Source organism: Lipotes vexillifer, unplaced genomic scaffold, assembly GCF_000442215.2.
Source record: "Lipotes vexillifer unplaced genomic scaffold, Lipotes_vexillifer_v1.1 scaffold246, whole genome shotgun sequence".
In the NCBI taxonomy this organism is placed as follows: domain Eukaryota; kingdom Metazoa; phylum Chordata; class Mammalia; order Artiodactyla; family Lipotidae; genus Lipotes; species Lipotes vexillifer.
In genome coordinates this window covers 123,115-142,778 of record NW_006787492.1, presented here as the reverse complement: position 1 = coordinate 142,778, position 19,664 = coordinate 123,115, and the positions used below count along the sequence as shown (strand labels likewise).

The window sequence follows — 19,664 nt, the reverse complement described above, 5'->3', positions numbered from 1 at the left end:
AATATTATTGGAAGTAATATATTTTACCACTTTCTAAGAAATTGTAGGTATTGTATTAAAATTTCTCATATATTTTAAACCTCATTAATAGATATTAAATGTTATTATTTCATAAAATAATTCATTAGGCTTTAAAAATTAAATTCTTAATATGTAATAAAGTAAATTAAATAATTGAATCTTATGGTAATAGAGAGAGATAATGGTGGGAATGTGCCTTCCTTCCTCTTTATCAAAAATTACAGTGAAATGAAGCCAGGCATAAATGAGTACAGATTATATAATTTCATTTATATGAGCACAAAAGCTGGCAACCCTAGTCTGTGTTGTTCAGAGCTAGGACAGTGACTTCCTAGAGAGATGTGTACTGACTGGAAGAGCACAGTAAGGTTTTGAGGTGCCAGTTGGGGATTTGGGGGTTTGACTGGCTGTTCTGGATGCTGAGTTAGGTGTTTTCAGTTTGTAAAAATTCATGAAGCTGTAGACTTATTGCACTTTTCTATATATATGTTATACTTGTTTAAAAGTCAAAAAAAGGCCATAAACATGGTTCTTCATTTCATGAAGTTTTGACTGAAGCAAAAAGGGAATTGAGATGAGGGCATGTACATTTTTACATAAGCCTGTGGTTTATATAAGGACAGGGAAGAATGAAAAGGAAGTTAAGAGACCTTAAAGGAGCTGGGAGGAATGGCCTTCTGGATGTATTGTTAAACAGCTTAGAATTCCTCAGTGAGCTAATATAAATCATAGGGACGTCTGCATAACCTAGACAGCCAGCAAAGAAAAACATAAGATCTGAGGAAAGTTAGAGCTTTCTTAAGCAGGATTAAGGATTACAAGTAAGGTAGGAATTGATAAATATCCTTCTGGGAGACTTGTACCACATCCCTTTTGCCTGCCAAAATGTGCATTGTCATTTTTACTTGAATTACTTTTTTAAATGATAGGGCTTATGGCTATTAAATAATTCTATCATGCGGAGTCCACTTCTCTCTGTTCTGTGGGCATGGACAACTCAAGTGGGCTGTGCACTGGTATAACGGTTTTCTCTAGTTCAGCCGGTTGCAAACAATGACCTTCATCTATGTACAAGTCATAGATGTCTCTTTTATAGCCCATGTCTAAGTGAGTTTCCAACAAGTTTCTTAACATAGTAGGTGTACCATATTCCCGTACACATTCCATGAACACTATTTCAAGCAGCAGCCTCCATCTCTTTACCTATCAGGTCATTTTACTCAAGGCAAAATGGATTAGAATGGGCTTTACATCCTCTTATTCCTATATCTCACCCTAAAGTGCTAATAAAAAATGAAGGGCTCAGAAGGTGATTAAAAGAGAAGAGAGAAAAAGTGAAAAAAAAGCCTATTCAACCTTGAGAATAGATGAGTTAAGCCCTGAAGAAATAAGAAGTTAATTTCAGACAACACAATATTACTGATTTTAAGAAATTTATCAGATGCTTTGGAATCTAAGGTGTGTAAGGGAGCGTATGTGAATGAGTGTGTATTTGGGGGGGGGGTATTTATGTGTGTATGTTTGAAACCCAGTAAACATATGCAGAAGATTTACTCTTGTCATGGGGTAGAGGAAAAAATAATAGTTGTCATTCACTGATTATTCACAATTGCCAGGAGTTGTGAATTATCTCATTAAATGCTCATAACACTACAAGGTAGGTATGATTATTACTCCCATGCAAAGGTGAGAACATAGAGGTTTATAAAATTTAAGTGGCTTATCCAAGGTCTCTTCACCTAAGTGCGAGAGTTACAACTTTAGTTCATCTCTGTTTCAACTCAAAAGCTCATACTCTTACCCACTGCTGCTATCTTGATTACTGAATGATCACAAGAGCAAGTGGAGAAACACTGGGCAAGAAAAGAGGACAAAAGAAGAGGAAAAGAAGTTTAATATCTAAAGGAATATGAAGTAAGAAAAAGGAGAAGTGAGAACTGGAAGAGGGACAAAATACAAATAGCACAGTTCAGGTACATAACAAACGTTCAATAAATGTTTGTTGAATGGATGTATATGACATATACAAACAAATGCTATAAATACACTCTGTAAGTTTTTAAAAAAATTATATTTGATAATTTTCCCTTAACTTAGCTACAAAGGTGTTTATATGGTTCAAAAGAAAAGTTATTTTATAGTCATTTTTTTAAATACATTCAAAAGACCAAATTTAATACATTCAAAACCCAAATCCCCGAAGTGTAACAATTAGGCACCTGAATTAAAAATAATTTTCTCATTCATATCCTTCACTTTCAAACTAACTTCTTGATTAAACTTTAATGTAATTATAAGAGTTAATAACCTTAAAGAGAATAATAATCAAGTCTCCATTATAATTTTCGGGTAGATTCTTTCTGAAGCAAACTATCACTAGAAAATAATTACCCTTAATAACATGGGAGCTATTCTAACAAATACTTTCTTTCATTTAAAAAGTACATAATTTTGAAGGAAACAGAAGAAACAGTGAGAGAACGAGCCCGATTTCACCTACGCTAGACTCATCAGATGTATCATAATATACTTTGCCATGTACTTTGAGAAGGTTGTAAAAATATTCACATTTCTGTTCCTTTATCTAAGAAGCTGCCACTGCTGGGGAAACCTTGTTGATTGGTGCCCTGGGAGAAGCATCTTTTCCAACTTGTGTCTTGTTTTCAAGCTCTCAGTCCCATCCGATCCAAGTACTAACTTGATTAATTCTCTATTGATAAAGTATCCTCCACATATAATAGAGTATATCACTTATTAAGTACTTTCTATATATTATCACCTTATATTTAGATTTCACAGGAACTCTAAAATGTATATACTATTAACATCCCCATTGTACAGATGAGGAAACAAAGATTTATTTATTTATTTATTTATTTATTTTTTCTGAATTCTGGTTTCCTCACGGTATATACATAGTAGTGGGATTGCTGGGTCATATGGTAGTTCTATTTGTAGTTTTTTAAGGAACCTCCATACTGTTCTCCATAGTGGCTGAACCAATTCACATTCCCACCAGCAGTGCAAGAGTGTTCCCTTTTCTCCACACCCTCTCCAGCATTTATTGTTTCTAGATTTTTTGATGATGGCCATTCTGACTGGTGTGAGATGATATCTCATTGTAGTTTTGATTTGCATTTCTCTAATGATTAATGATGTTGAGCATTCTTTCATGTGTTTGTTGGCAGTCTGTATATCTTCTTTGGAGAAATGTCTATTTAGGTCTTCTGCCCATTTTTGGATTGGGTTGTTTATTTTTTTGTTATTGAGCTGCATGAGCTGCCTGTAAATTTTAGAGATTAATCCTTTGTCAGTTGATTCATTTGCAAATATTTTCTCCCATTCTGAGGGCTGTCTTTTGGTCTTGTTTATGGTTTCCTTTGCTGTGCAAAAGCTTTGAAGTTTCATTAGGTCCCATTTGTTTATTTTTGTTTTTATCTCCATTACTCTAGGAGATGGGTCAAGAAGGATCTTGCTGTGATTTATGTCATAGAGTGTTCTGCCTATGTTTTCCTCTAAGAGTTTGATAGTTTCTGGCCTTACATTTAGGTCTTTAATCCATTTTGAGCTTATTTTTGTGTATGGTGTTAGGGAGTGATCTAATCTCATACTTTTACATGTACCTGTCCAGTTTTCCCAGCACCACTTATTGAAGGGGCTGTCCTTTCTCCACTGTATATTCCTGCCACCTTTATCAAAGATAAGGTGACCATATGTGCATGGGTTTATCTCTGGGCTTTCTATCCTATTCCATTGATCTATCTTTCTGTTTTTGTGCCAGTACCATACTGTCTTGATTACTGTAGCTTTGTAGTATAGTCTGAAGTCAGGCAGCCTGATTCCTCCAGCTCCATTTTTTGTTCTCAAGATTGCTTTGGCTATTCGGGGTCTTTTGTGTTTCCATACAAATTGTGAAATTTTTTGTTCTAGTTCTGTGAAAAATGCCAGTGGTAGTTTGATAGGGATTGCATTGAATCTATAGATTGCTTTGGGGAGTAGAGTCATTTTCACAATGTTGATTCTTCCAATCCAAGAACATGGTATATCTCTCCATCTGTTTGTATCATCTTTAATTTCTTTCATCAGTGTCTTATAATTTTCTGCATACAGGTCTTTTGTCTCCTTAGGTAGGTTTATTCCTAGATATTTTATTCTTTTTGTTGCAATGGTAAATGGGAGTGTTTTCTTGATTTCACTTTCAGATTTTTCATCGTTAGTATATAGGAATGCCAGAGATTTCTGTGCATTAATTTTGTATCCTGCTACTTTACCAAATTCATTGATTAGCTCTAGTAGTTTTCTGGTAGCATCTTTAGGATTCTCTATGTATAGTATCATGTCATCTGCAAACAGTGACAGCTTTACTTCTTCTTTTCCGATTTGGATTCCTTTTATTTCCTTTTCTTCTCTGATTGCTGTGGCTAAAACTTCCAAAACTATGTTGAATAAGAGTGGTGAGAGTGGGCAACCTTGTCTTGTTCCTGACCTTAGTGGAAATGCTTTCAGTTTTTCGCCATTGAGGATGATGTTGGCTGTGGGCTTGTCATATACGGCCTTTATTATATTGAGGAAAGTTCCCTCTACACCTACTTTCTGCAGGGTTTTTATCATAAATGGGTGTTGAATTTTGTCAAAAGCTTTCTCTGCATCTATTGAGATGATCATATGGTTTTTCTCCTTCAATTTGTTAATATGGTTAATCACATTGATAGATTTGCGTATATTGAAGAATCCTTGCATTCCTGGAATAAACCCCACTTGATCATGGTGTATGATCCTTTTAATGTGCTGTTGGATTCTGTTTGCTAGTATTTTGTTGAGGATTTTTGCATCTATGTTCATCAGTGATATTGGCCTGTAGTTTTCTTTCTTTGTGACATCCTTGTCTGGTTTTGGTATCAAGGTGATGGTGGCCTCGTAGAATGAGTTTGGGAGTGTTCCTCCCTCTGCTATATTTTGGAAGAGTTTGAGAAGAATAGGTGTTAGCTCTTCTCTAAATGTTTGATAGAATTCGCCTGTGAAGCCATCTGGTCCTGGGCTTTTGTTTGTTGGAAGATTTTTAATCACAGTTTCAATTTCAGTGTTTGTGATTGGTCTGTTCATATTTTCTATTTCTTCCTGATTCAGTCTTGGCAGTTTGTGCATTTCTAAGAATTTGTCCATTTCTTCCAGATTGTCCATTTTATTGGAAACAAAGATTTAAAGAGGTTTTGTTACCTGACCAAGATCACAAAGTAGTGAGTGCTGAAACTGGATTCAAACTCTGAGTATAAAGTCTGTGTTTCTGATCATTATGATAAATATAAACCATTAAATGTGAACTCCTGCAGAAACTCCCCACCACCTCAGATCCTCTCTGCTCCTTCATTTCTGTCCCCATCCTTCATCCAAGGCTCACTGCTGCATCCCCCGTTTAAAACCAATGCCCACATTTAACCCACAGTTAGTGAGCCTATGGCACCCCATCTGTTTCTGGGGTTTGCTTATCATTTATCCCGAATTTTTGGCACATGATGAAGTTCATGAATTACAAGAATAAAGAAGGAGTAAAAGAAACCCAGTGCAGTGGGTGAAGTTGGGTAGGATCCAAGGAAGAACTAAGGCAACTCCACTGATTTGCCTGAAGCTTCGAAGGATGCTGGCTCCATCTTGGTCCACACATAAGTCTTTATATATTAAGGGAGGAAGTGAAAGCCCTTGTTCTTCATGACTATAAAAGATATTAGACTTAGCACAGTATGGAAGTTCCTTAAAAAACTAAAAATAGAACTACCATATGACCCAGCAATCCCACTACTGGGCATATACCCTGAGAAAACCATAATTCAAAAAGAGTCATGTACCACAATGTTCATTGCAGCACTATTCACAATAGCCAGGACATGGAAGCAACCTAAGTGTCCATCGACAGATGAATGGATGAAGAAGATGTGGCACATATATACAATGGAGTATTACTCAGCCATAAAAAGAAACAAACTTGAGTTATTTGTAGGGAGGTGGATGGACCTAGAGTCTGTCATACAGAGTAAAGTAAATCAGAAAGAGAAAAACAAATACTGTATGCTAACACATATATATGGAATCTAAAAAACAAAGGTTCTAATGAACCTAGGGGAAGGACGGGAATAAAGATGCAGATGTAGAAAATGGACTTGAGGACACTGGGAGGGGCAAGGGTAAGCTGGGATGAAGTGAGAGAGTAGCATTGACATATATACACTACCAAATGCAAAATAGAGAGCTAGTGGGAAGCAGCCGCATAGCACAGGGAGATCAGCTCGGGGCTTTGTGACCACCTAGAGGGGTGGGATAGGTTGGGGGGAGGGATATGCAAGAGGGAGGGGATATGGGGATATATGTATACATATAGCTGATTCACTTTGTTATACAGCAGAAACTAACACAACATTGTAAAGCAATTATACTCCAATAAAGATTAAAAAAAAAAAACAACTCCCACAGTTTATCAATTTACTAAGAAAACAGAGGCCGGTATAATTATGCTGCTAAATTTCATGATGGCTTCATTTGTAGGATTGATATTTTATAAGCAGCCTGAAGTTTCCTTAATCAGAAACTGAAATATTACCTAATCCAAATCAGTCTGTTTATTTATCTCTGCAAATTCAATATCGCTACACATGCCATTCACTTTCTTTTAAATGTAAAAATATTTCCAGGAATTACTTCATGACTTGCAAACCTCTATCATCAAGAATAAATTATATAATGTACTTCCAAATTATTAATAATGATTTTCTAAATTTTATTTCACATATGGTAATTATCAAAAAGGATATTTATCTTTAAGCTTAACATAGAACCACTTTATCACATTTGACTTTGCTTCATCTCTATTTACCAAATAATATCTAATCACAAGGATATTATGCATCATAAATTCTACAGTTGACATTTTATGTCAGTTTTTCCATATATTGACATTTTATGTCTCATTTTCTACTTATAAAGGTGGATAAAACAAAGAAGTGTCAAGCCAATTTCATCAATGGTATATATGCTAAAAAATCCTACTCAGGACTCTGTGGTGACCTAAATGGGAAGGGAATCTAAAAAAGAGTGGTTATATGTATATGTATCACTGATTCACTTTGCTGTACAGCAGAAACTAACAACACTGCAAAGCAACTATACTCCAATAAAAATTTAAAAAATAAAAACACTAAATAAAAATGATTTATGCACACAAAAAAATAATGAATTAGCTCTAGTAATGGGATTGTCACAAACAGTTTCAAAGAAAGATCATTTGGGGAAGTAAAGATATGTCTCAAAACCTTCTGGCTTCTTATCAAAGCACAGTGTCTAGAACAGAGCCAGCACTGAAATGATTCTTTGTTCCCTTCCTCCCTCTTTCACATCTTTACATTCCATTTGTACTTTCATTTTCCCATTTCAGGCACCCTTCTCTCCTGGAGATGACTGGAACCGTCTCTTAACTTGTCATCCCTGTCTTCAATCTCTCCCTCCTGTCTGCAAATTGCTGCCATAGTTATTTTTCTAAAACACAAATCCTAGCACTTCACTGTCCTGCTCAGAAAGCTTCAGTTCCCTGTGTCACAGTCAAACATCAGAGTTTGGCAGGGATTTCTAACCAGGCCCAGGTTTATCTCCAGCTGCTCCCACGTCACTCCTTTGAATTCTTACACTGTGGATGCTCACTTTCTCAGAACGCATACTCTTGCCTCTCTTCCATCTACTATTAAACTGTTTTGTCTGCCATGAATAGTTTTTCCCATCTTGTCCACCTAAAGAAATGTCACTTTCTGTTTGTAATTTAAATCAGATGTCACCTGTTCTCTGTGTTGTATTCTTTGAGCCCCCCTTATGCAGTTTCCTAATCTCAGCCTTATGTTGGGTTTGTACATGCCATGCCCATGCCTCTATCATATCACTTATCAAATTGAATTATTGTTGGTAACATGTTTCTGTCTCTCCTCTGTTAAGCTATGACATTTGAAAACTCATAGAACCACATTTTATTAATCTTTGTATTTTTGATGCCTAGCAAAGAGTCCTTTTATTAGATACTTTGTAAGATTCTCAATAAAATGTATGTGGGCTAAAGGAATGATTCATAAAAAAATAAAAATAAACAACTAAAAAAACAACAGTAAGAACACTGATAGGCATCTATGTTTTAAAAATATACCTTTATCTTTAAAATAATCTGCAGTGAATATAGAGCTGGAAGAGACCTCAGTGTTTAGAATATTTTAGTATAATCCTTCCATCTAAAAGATGAACCATCTTCTATCTTCTATATTTTCTTCTTTTTTTTTTTTGCTTTTCCTTTTCATCTAACTCTAAAATAAATTCCAAATGGATTATACTCTCTTATAGGGAGAAATCATGATCACTTGATTTTACTGTAAATTGATAATCAATGAATAAAATTCCTTTCCCACTGAGTTCTAACTCATCTTTATCACATCATAAGTTCATATGTATGTATATACAAATACATGTACAAACTTATTTATTATTATATATTGATATTTCTGGCTATTTCTATCTGGTTCTATTTACCATATGTCTGTTCTGGTAATAGTTCCATGCTGGATTGATTATTATAGATTAACGTTATGCTTAAATGTTAACTGTTTGGTAGGAATATTTTTTCTTCAAAATCATTTTAGTTATTTTTACTCATTTATTCTCACAATTAAAATTTTAAATATTATTTCAAATTCCAGAAAATACTCCTTTGTCATTTTGGTTGGAACTATACTAAGCCTGAATACAGATTAATTCAGAAAAGATTAACATGTTTCCTCTAATTACTTTTTCTGTCTACAAACAAGGGATGTCTCTCGATAAAGTTGTCTTCATATGTCTTTAATATTTTTTGGCTCAATTTATTCCAAGATATTTTCTATGTATTTTTGCAAAGAAAAGTGTCTCATTTCCCATAATTGTCAATGATTTCTAACATTGTGTGTAGGAAAGTTCTTAATGTTTTAATATTAATTTTATATTTGATCATCTTAAAGTAAGTACTTCTAGTTTTCAATTTACTGTCTTGAGATCAAATCATTTGAAAATAATCATAATACTTTTTCCTTTTTAGTAGTAATCTCTTATTTTTGTTTGTTGTTTTATCACATTTGTTAAAATTTATAGAATATTAGTAATAGTGCTAATAGGACTAATCCATCTCTGTAATAGGAATAACTATAAATATATAACCAGTTATAGGCTGAGAGAGATGTGCTTATCACGTTAAACGTTTATTCCATTTCTAGTTTGTTTTTGTACTTGTAACAGAAATGAGGGTTATATTTTAATCAAATGCTTTTACAGAATCTTATATTTTTCATTGTCTTACTTGACTTCTTAGTGAATTTGCAATGCATTTCCTAATATTAAGCAGTATTTATTTCTTTTAGATAGCTTAAAGGTACTTTATGTGAAGAAATTTGCTTTAAAACCATCTGCAGTGTTCAGAGACTCTCAAAATTGGATATTTGGAAAATTTGCAGTAAGTCCCTAAAATCAATAAGGTTTCTAAAGAAAAGAAAGTGCTGCTAAATTCCATCTCTATATCAGTCTCTGTAATCAGGCAAGTGTTTAGGTATGTTTCTTAGAATATTGAGCATTGAAATGGTTAGACCATTACCTCACTGTGAGTTTAGGGAAGCTGCTTCATTCAGGGAATTCAATCACAGCATGAAGGTTTGTTTGCATTAAATAATCCCAAAATTGATTCCTCTCTCAGATTCCCACAAATTCTATATGATTTTAATTGTGTCCTCTAGCCTAACAAAAATTCACCCACCAAGAGAAGCAAAGAGATTCAGAGACCACGGCATCACCTCTTTCTCAGGTTTTCACCTCTCTGCTCACTTTGTTTAAACTTTCCCCCTAAGTCAATGATAGAAGCTTCCTAAATGTCCCTTTCACCCGTGTCGCTTTCACCCACTGGGAGTGCCTCATGACAACTAAGTTTGTACTTAGTTGATCCTTGCCACTGATAATTTGGAACAGGTCTGACATACAACCTAAGTTTAGCTAGTAAGGTTCAAGTTTCCAAGAAGTTAGAACTGGGACCTAAAATACATATATGTTAATCTTAGCACATGTCCTGAACAAACAGCAACTAAATTCTAGAAATGTAGATGGTCTCCTGCTACCTACCCTGTGGACCCAGACATAGAGAAAACCAATATAAAGAGAACCAAACAAAGCAGACAGAGGGATATTTGGATTTCTGAGAGGTTTTAGTACTTATAACCACTTCTTTCCTTAGATCTTTCTATAGTCTGCCATGGGGTTTCTTGACACACCCTCATAAATCGTTCCTTTTAGCTTAAAGCAAGCTTAAGTTGGCTTCTGTTACCTACAGTCAAACAACCCTGATTAGTATGCCGCTGTGCCTACCCTGCCCTGCTCAACTATAGAGAAAGTAAGGAGACATCTCTGGAATTCTGTCCAACACTTTTTCTTTATGATGCATGAGGTTCTCACGGCAACAGAAAAATCTTTGATTCTATACAAGATGTACAGTATTAATATTTTATTGCCTATAGAACACACCAGGGTAAGGAATTGACATTGTTGCTTAAGTACCTGAAAAATCTGAACTCTTCTTTATTTTACGTTTTTCTTTTGATAAATCTTTGCATTTAAAAAATGTATAGAAATAGCATTTTGTTCAAATGGTAGCAATAAAAGTAATCCTTAAAGGCAGGCCTTTGTTTCCCTCCAGCTTCCCAAGTAAAATTTTGTTAAATAACATTGCTTATTAGGCTGTAAGAAAATTCATTCTCTCCTTAGAAATAGGTAAGTTTGCTTCTCTCATGTAATGAAACATACATTCCATTGAATGTCCCCTTATATTTTAGCTGCTTAGGAAGCTCAGAACTTAACGTAGTCCTTCATTCTGGTTACTAAATTTGTTTCTTCCCCCTTCAACGGTTTTGATGGTATACTTCTACGTGAATAGCCCTATGTGCTATTTTTTTTATCAGAAGCAGGCAAGGTATTAGTAATAAATGAATACTAACAGTAAGCCAATAATGAAATCAAAAAATTGATAAACATCCTGAAAATTACTGAAAATCAAATTATATATCCCATGATAATCTGCTTATGCTCAGGTCCCTTACCCTATTATTATTACCAGCTACTGGGACACAGGAAAATTTCAAGCTATTTGCAAAATAAATCTCCAAGGAGTTCAGAGAGATTCTCTTTTAAGTTCATACACTAAAATTCATGTATTTTCCATGATCCTCATCCGGAGTACACTTACTCTTGTATCAGACACAGTTCTATTATGCTTCAGTGGGTTCCTACTGCTTTCAAGATGAAGAACAAATCTTAAGAATGACCTGTAAGACATCTCATGATCTATCTGGTCCTGTCAAGTGCTTTACCCTTGTCCCTGACCCTCATCTCCAGATTCCAGCTCTCTCTAACTCCCTAGAATAAGGACGTATTTCCCTATTATAAACTTTTAGTCCAACACACCTCTTCTTTCAATACTCATTGCAGATTATATAATTACACCTTTGTGTGCTTATTGGATTGATATCTAAGTTCCCCAAGAAACATCTCTGTTTTGACTCTTTTTAACAGTAATATATCTTTAGTACCTATCATAATGCTTACCACATTCTATGTGATCAATAAATATCTCTTGACTAAGTTAATGAAATTTTATGTGTGTTTCTGTGTCCGTGGTAGATTGAAAAAAGCAAATTATGGAAGGGATCAGTCCAAAAAACAATCACAGCGACAGTAGTCTGATAATGTAGAAGGGGAAAAAACTGTAAAAAGTGGACAGAAGAGCTCAAAAATCATTGGACTCTAGAGGCAAATTGTCTTAATAATCGTTAGATATTATGATATTTGTCAGTAGTCTTTAACAGCATCATTATATTACAGTATAGTATAATAATTAAAGTCATCAAGGAAGGGTTAGGGCTATGGTTAAGAGAGAAATTGATAATTCAACTTTAGAATACTTTAATCCAGTGTTTCTTTAAAAGACTTCCCTGTCTTCTGGAGATGAGCTTCAGTTAATGAAAAAATATATTCATTTGCATTCCTCTTCCCACTTCTTAGCAATTTGGATAAATAAAGTGCTCCCCAACGTCATGTTAGGGTAAATAACGTATTGTATTGTAACACTTGTATTGTAACATTCCTCTTTCGCTCCATTTAATAATTGTAAGAAAATTATTTTCAAATTCCCCTTACTATTTATATTCTTAACAAAAGGAACTATGTTATGTAATGTTTCACCAAAATTCTGGTGAAAAAGAGGATACTTTGTGTTGAATGTAAACCTAATTGTGTCTCACGTTGCCTGAACAAAGCAAAAGAAGAAGCTTCCACTTGAATTCTAAATTGAAGATGACCTTGTGCTTTTTGGAGAAAGGCTGGCAGCTGAGGTCACTGGAGTGTATTATGATGGACAGTGCAGAGCCGTGCGTCCTGCTTGGAGGCATGTCTATTGTGTGGATTACAGCCAAATAGAAAGAATTAGACAGCTCAGAGCATTCTATCATTTCATTTGAAAATAATGGTCAAAGTCATGGGCAGCAACCATTACAACTTTCATGAAAGAACAGCAGAATTCAATAGTTCCATCACTTGCAACAGGCAATTTAGCTGTTCTCAGCCGAACACTATGAATCCAGCGTATTCTGTACCAATTTCTTGAGACGCTCACAGAAGCAGCATTTCTACTTCTGCAGTAGGCAAATCTCATCTACACTTGATTGTATGTAGTTCTACCTTACACCATGCAGCTCAGTGCTTCAAACTGACCCAATCATTGAAAGAAATACAATGAAAAAGATGCAGAAACTTAACACAGCACTCTTCGAATGTAAAAATATACAGCAACTCCAAATCACCCACTCTCCTCAAGTCATCTTATTGTTTAAAACGCTTAAAATAGGTTTCAAAACAAAATGTCTACAATTCCTTCTTTAATGACGGCATTAACAAAACATTTTCAAAGAAATCTAATCTGTTGTCAGTGGTTCCAAATGAGTCTCCTAAGTTACTTCTGAAATAGTGATATTTTGATTGATAGAGGCTTATTTTTAACTTCTGTTTCTTTCAGCAGCAGATTAATGCTAGCACCAAAAAAAATATGTTTGAGATTTAAAAGCAGGTGGAAAAACTCACACTTCTGATTAAAAGGGGAACTGCTTCTAATCCTGTACTTTCCACTCTGCTTGAGTATACTCTATATATAGGGGGGAAAAAAACACACCCTGTCCCTTCTAAAGTATTTAGATTAAAAAAAAAAAGTTGTGACTTACCATTAAAATTTACAGCCCGAATATAACCGAGTAGTTCTTTCCCATCAATGGTACTCATTCGTGGGCAAAGGCCAACGTATCCAGGGCAGAGATCTTTGTGCATATTGTGCAGGGCATAAGCCATGGAATACACAGCATCAATTACAAATTGGACCTTTCCTTCCTGTTCGTAAGATGAATCCCGAGCAATTCGCTCCAGGCCTGTAAAAGAAAAGGGAAACCATCAACTGGGGTTAGATTTCACTAAAAATTTGGCATGAGGGCTAAGATTTTCATCACTTGAGGCACACATAAATGAGATAAAACTATTTGATTTTACTCCTGATTATTTTAGTCCTATACTTACTGAGTCAGGTTTTTAAACTGGGTATTGAATTTTTTATTGTGAAAGAACAGAAACTATTTTATTAGCAACAAAATGATATAAAGTAATTAAAAGACATATAGTTTCATTATCTTCATTTCTACCTTATGAGCTCTATTATACTGTACATGCTGGTAATTACCTAGCATTTTGGTAGTGATTTGATCTTTTAAGTAAAATGTGTACACTGTTGTTTTTCTCATCCACCTTAGCTCCAACGGCATCATTTAATAAGTGGCCCAAAGTAAGATCTCCCCCTCCATCCCATGTCTAACCTTGTTTAGAATGTGCTCTGTTTGGGAGCTCTTTTTGTAAATATTAAATGACAGTATTTCCTTAAATGAACTGCTTATCTTTAGAAGAATCATTCAATTTATTTTCCTCTTGAACTCAACTTTTTACTTGTTTCTATTGTTTAATTTTTTCCAGCTTATTGATATATAATTGACATGTAACACTGTGTAAGTTTAATAAATACAACACGATGATTTAATACACATACATGTTGTGAAATGATTACCGCCATAAGGTTAGTTAACATATCCACCACCTCACATAGTTGCCTTTTTTTATTCCTTGTGGTGAGAACTTTTAAGATCCAATCGCTTAGAAACTTTCAAGTATACAACACTGTGTTGTTACCTATAGTCATCTTGCTGTACATTAGATAAAAGATGTAGAGCTCTCAAAATGAATGTGATTCAGAATAATTGTACCTGTTTTTAGGTATATTTAGGGCTGAGAACTGGCACTGGAGATTACCTTTAGCTTGGCCTTTGTCATTTAACATGTAATAGAAACATAGAATTAAAAATGGAAGATAAAATTGATGTTAAAAGTTAGATGGTGTATAATTAGTTATAAGCCAACATTCTCATTTTGAAGATGAGGAAACTCAGTTTGTGGAGGTGAAATTCACTTAGGACACACAAAGCAGACACAGGAACAACTGCCAGGTCTCAGATATTGAAATCCAATATTCTCTCAATCTCCAGGAAAATGGGGTAGATGGCAAGAATGCTGGACATGCAAGAAAAAAAACCGACAGATAGGACATTGAGGACTTATTAAGGAGACCGAAAAGGATCTATCATTTCCACATTCCCCCAAACCTTATACATCTGGTACCACTGGGAGAGACCAAAAGCAAGCACTTTAAATCTTCCCATAAATGTCAGTTAGTAAAGTTTAATAAAAGTCTTTAAGTTCAACAAATATTTCCTTTCTTCACAAAAATGCATATTTCCTCTAAATTTAGAGACGTGAATTAAGATGGTTGTCTTATATTTGGGTTTTTACACTCTGACAAAACCAGTGACTTTCCTCTAGACAAATGTAGTGGTCAATTCATTCATTTTCATTAATCAGATCATTGAACCTTTTTTCCTCTGGTCTCAATCACTTGTTCCACTCAGACCCTTTGAATGCTGTTTGTTGGTGCTCTACTCCCTGCAGTCTTTTGTGATGCTAAATTCTACTCCTCCCTTTTCAACACATCTTTTCAGACTTTTTTGATGACTCAACATTCCATTCCCCAAGACTGAGTCCTCTTTTACTTTTCCCAACCTCAGAATCCATTCATTCTCAACTATTACTATTACTAGGGTCTAGAAATAGAAACTGGAATCCAAAATTTCAGTTATAGAGTCCAAAACATTAGATCAACTTATAGCATCAATTTAATTCACTGTGGAATCTAGCTTTCTGGACTTTACTGTCACCTAACTTGCACCCCACATTTCCAATTGCATACCATATTTCTATTTAGCCTGCTTCCATATCAAACTCATAAGATCCAAAACCAGGCTATCATTGTAGGGAATTACATTATTATTTTCTTAAAACCTCCTACTGAGGATTTGGCAGGCTTAGGAACACAAAGAGAGAAGGCTGATCTAACAAAGAACCTCTTTGAGGTGCCAAAAGGTATACTGTCTCCTTCAACCTGCCTTAGTTGAGTGATCTAAGCTAAGATCCATGCAGATATGGGGATCCTAGGACAGTACTGTGTATGTCCAGAACATCACCAAGTAACCTATGAAAGCAGCACTTTCAGCTTTCCATAGTTTTAACCACAAAATAGACAACTCATATATAAATACTGATGAATGGTCACAGAAACCAACAACATTCAGTTAAATCTTTAAAGACCTTATCTGGTGACAAATGGCTCTGGTTAGTCCAGGACTGAGGAGTTTTTCAGGATGTAGGATCACATCCTGGACAGTCCTGGGCAGACCAGCATGGTTGCTTATGAACAAGGAGGCAAATGGTGAGGGAAATTTAATGATAAAAGACTGAAATAACTACACTGAGGGTAGGTCCCTAGGTCTATATGGAGAGATCCTTGTGTTTCATTTATTTTGCATCACTGAACTTGATAACTGAAAAGGAAGACTAGGCATCCCAGAGCAGTTGTTCCCATCTTAGTTATCTTCTTAAGTACAGATTCTGCAGTGCCATCCAGACTTAATGAATCAGAATCTCCCAACTTGAGGACATGAATAATCTGTAATTTCAAAACATAGATATCTAACTGTCTTAGTCAGTTTGGGCTACTATAACAAAGTACCACACACTGGGTGGCTTGTAAACAACAGGAATTTATTTCTCAGAGCTCTGAGTCTGGACTTCCAGGCTCAGGATGCCAGCATGGACAGGTTCGGGTGAAGGCTCTCTTCTGGGCTGCAGGTGGCTGTTTTCTTACATCCTCAATATGGCAGAAAGCAGAGAGGAAGTAAGCTCTCTTGTGACTCTTAGAAGGGCACTAATCTCATTCATGAGGGCTCTACCCTCAAGACAGTATCTGATCCTAATTACCTCCCAAAGGCCCACCTCTAATACCATCATATTAGGGGGTAGGGTTTCAACATAGGAATATGGTGGTGGGGGGGGAACACAAGCATTCAGTCTATAGCACTCATATTCCAGGTTACGTTGATTGTACTGCTGCTCTGTAAACTCTTCTGCTGCATGCTCACATGCAAGCAAACACACACACACACACACACACTTTAAAGAAAAAAGAGGAATTCCATGTCTCCATTACTAAAGGAGTATGGTCAGCAGTCATAGGATTGGCAGAAAATGCCAAAGCCAAATTGATTCAAAGAAAGTAATGACCATGAGAACTTAAGGCATTTGGAAATTTTCCACAATCCATGGGATATATGGACAAGTTGGATGTATATGAATATTTTATATTTTTAAATTCACTCTATCCCCAAATGTTCTGAATTTGACATACTAGGATTTTATTTTAATGCTACTGCAACCTCCTAGAAGTCTGTAAGATATTTCTGAGCATTCAATAATTGAGATAAAGTTATATACAACAATTTCCTGATATACTTTTAATATAGATACCCCAACTTAATAGACATACTCTTCCTCGGATTCCTCCCCAATATTTTTCCACCTTCATGTATAATGGATTTATATTAATTCTGAAACACCACACACCATCTTATTAAAGGAAAATATGTAAATTTTCACTAGTCAAACTACTTCCTTGCTAGTTATAAACTACAATTAGTTTGAGTAAAGATTAAATATATACAACTTTTTTCTTTTAAAGTAAAAGTTCATAAGGCTCTCTAGTAACTATTGCCACACGTCAAAGACACTATAAGACATTTTTCATAAATCAATGTATATACGTGGTGACAAACTAAAAGACTGATCACTATTACCATTTCTAAATTTAAAAGGAAATTATCTGATTTCTTTTCAGGCTGTTTAGACAAGGTATTTTTCTATTCCCTAAAACTTCAAACTCATAATGACACAAGATTTTACGGGATCTAGAGTTTGCCCCTCATTTCCTATATCTGCTTCTCTTGATCATCTGAGAGAATAATTTAGGAAGCTGACAGTGACTCATCAACTTAATTGCCTGTAAAATTTCATTATGCTATCCTTTCTAAAGTTAGCCTTACTGTATTGCTACAAAGTGCTAAACATTGTTAAAGCCTGTATGTCAGCCATCCATTTAAAACACTGATTGTAAAGTTGGGATGTGTTTTAGTGCACAGCTTAAAATTAACAACATATAGCTAAGAGTTTGTGTGGTGGGAGATGAAGTCAGCCTCATAAATCTTATTAGCAAGATTGTTTTATGTTTTCATTAATGAAATCTAAAACCCTGACAGTATCTCTGTCCCTGGAACACACAGTAAATTCTTATTGGTCCGAGCAATACCACATGGACCTCAGTTAAGGTCTTTTGCACATCAGGGTGTATCTTTTTTGGTTTTGTTCCTTCTTAGCAAAAAGCAAATCTGCTGAAGTTTGCAAAGTGCTGTATATATTATAATGTGAGTTCCTAAGATGAACCTGACATGAATTTTAAATTCTTTGACTGACACATAGTTTTTGAGCTTTGCTTTCTAAGAATTTCTCATTTCTCAGAAGATAGCTTAGTTTTGTAAACTGAGATACTAGGGGCTATTTTCCTTTTCCTGAAATTATTATAAAACTCATAATGTTACTGCAGTGATGATCTAATAAACAGTGGTCAGTTCAGTGGGAAAAAAATGTAAGTCAAATTAGTCCTTTTATTCCCAGGAAAGCAAACATCCAATTGGTTGGATTTTTTACTACAGTCTTACCAGGCAGTAGAAATAATCCCACACTCTAAATTTGTAGGTTAAAAATGATTTCTTTATTTAGCTCCTCCCTGACTTTTTCTTAAGTATGTAGCAAGTATTTTAAATAATTCAATCATTTTCTTGCAGTTGCTGTGAGGAGGATGGTAAGAGGGAAGAAGAGAATTTGTCAGCTGCTATGAATAAACACATTTATGCATACAGGACCAAATTGAAAAGTCATTCTGAATTCCACAAAAACTCCATTTGCCTTACTCCTTGATACACCAGAGATGAGACTGTCACACTCAGCATTGAGCTTTCCCGATACCGCATATGTAGGCAGTGACGCAGAGTGGGTAAAATTCTTACACGCGTGAGAATGATGCCAAGAACTGCACTTCACACTAAAAAGTAATTGCTATCAGGTTAGCAAACATAAGTCATCTTATACTGAATTTAAGTTGGTTTGGTATCAAGGACACAGTGGAGGGAGGATGGAAAAGAAAGATTAGCATGTTCAGTAATTCAGGAATATCTCCTAGGCGCTAGGATACGCAAAGGAAATGTGTGCACCTCCCAAACCGCAGAGGGATGAAAACATGGGCCCTGTAAGGCAGAAGGACAGACTGAGTAAAGGAGGCTGCTGGCACGGGAGAAGAGGACGGGCCAGTCAGACAGACCTGCATTCAAATCCCAGTTGCACAACTCAACAGGCCCGGGACACTTTCCTGAACCTCACCAAGCCTAGGTCTTCAACTGGAAAGGTTGCCCGCAGGGACTTCCAAGACAGGGTCCCCATCTCTCCAGCCTCAACTGCTGGTACCACCCTACCTCTCTCTTCTCCACTTTCAGGTCCTTGAATATAACCTGAGATCTTCAAACCACGGGACTTCACTTAGATGTTCACTCTGTAACTTTCTTCACTGCTTCCCACAGGTCTCCTTCTCAACCTCCAAGCTTCAGGTAAGATGTCAACTCAAATTCGGCTGCAGTAGTGATAGTTAATCATTTTATTTTCGATTTAACAGCTCAGATCAGGTCAAAGAGCATCTTAAGTGCTAGGTTTAAGTACTAAATATTGTTTGGTTGAAAACAGAGAGCCAATACCGGTATTTAAAATTATTTCTGGGAATTATGTGTAAAGTAAATCGAAACAAACATAAGTTGCGGGTAGAGATACAGGTTGGGAGGCAGGGCAGCAATAGGTTGAAACAGTGGAAAAGAAAAAGATGAGAGAAAATATATTTCAGATGTCAAATTAACAGTCTTTGGATACCTAATTAAATGACAGTAGGAGTTGGAGGCAAACAACAACTCAGCAGTTTTGAGGATAGGTAGTAGAATATTGGCACCACTAACAGAATTTGGAAAATCAGGTGAAAAGCA

At 35.5% G+C, this 19,664-nt stretch overlaps 1 protein-coding gene across 1 annotated transcript in view; it reads right to left on the bottom strand.

The window, feature by feature from the left end:
- The window catches only part of LOC103090583 (metabotropic glutamate receptor 8-like), a 298,490-nt gene extending 279,413 nt beyond the window's left edge, over positions 1-19,077 (bottom strand). Inside the window, exons 1-3 of the mRNA XM_007460210.1 lie at positions 19,018-19,077; positions 18,552-18,696; positions 13,326-13,526 (exon numbers count right to left, since the gene is read on the bottom strand). Coding sequence (XP_007460272.1) covers positions 13,326-13,526; positions 18,552-18,696; positions 19,018-19,077 — 406 coding nt within the window. The remainder of the gene's footprint in view (positions 1-13,325; positions 13,527-18,551; positions 18,697-19,017) is intronic.
- Positions 19,078-19,664: the final 587 nt, after the last annotated feature.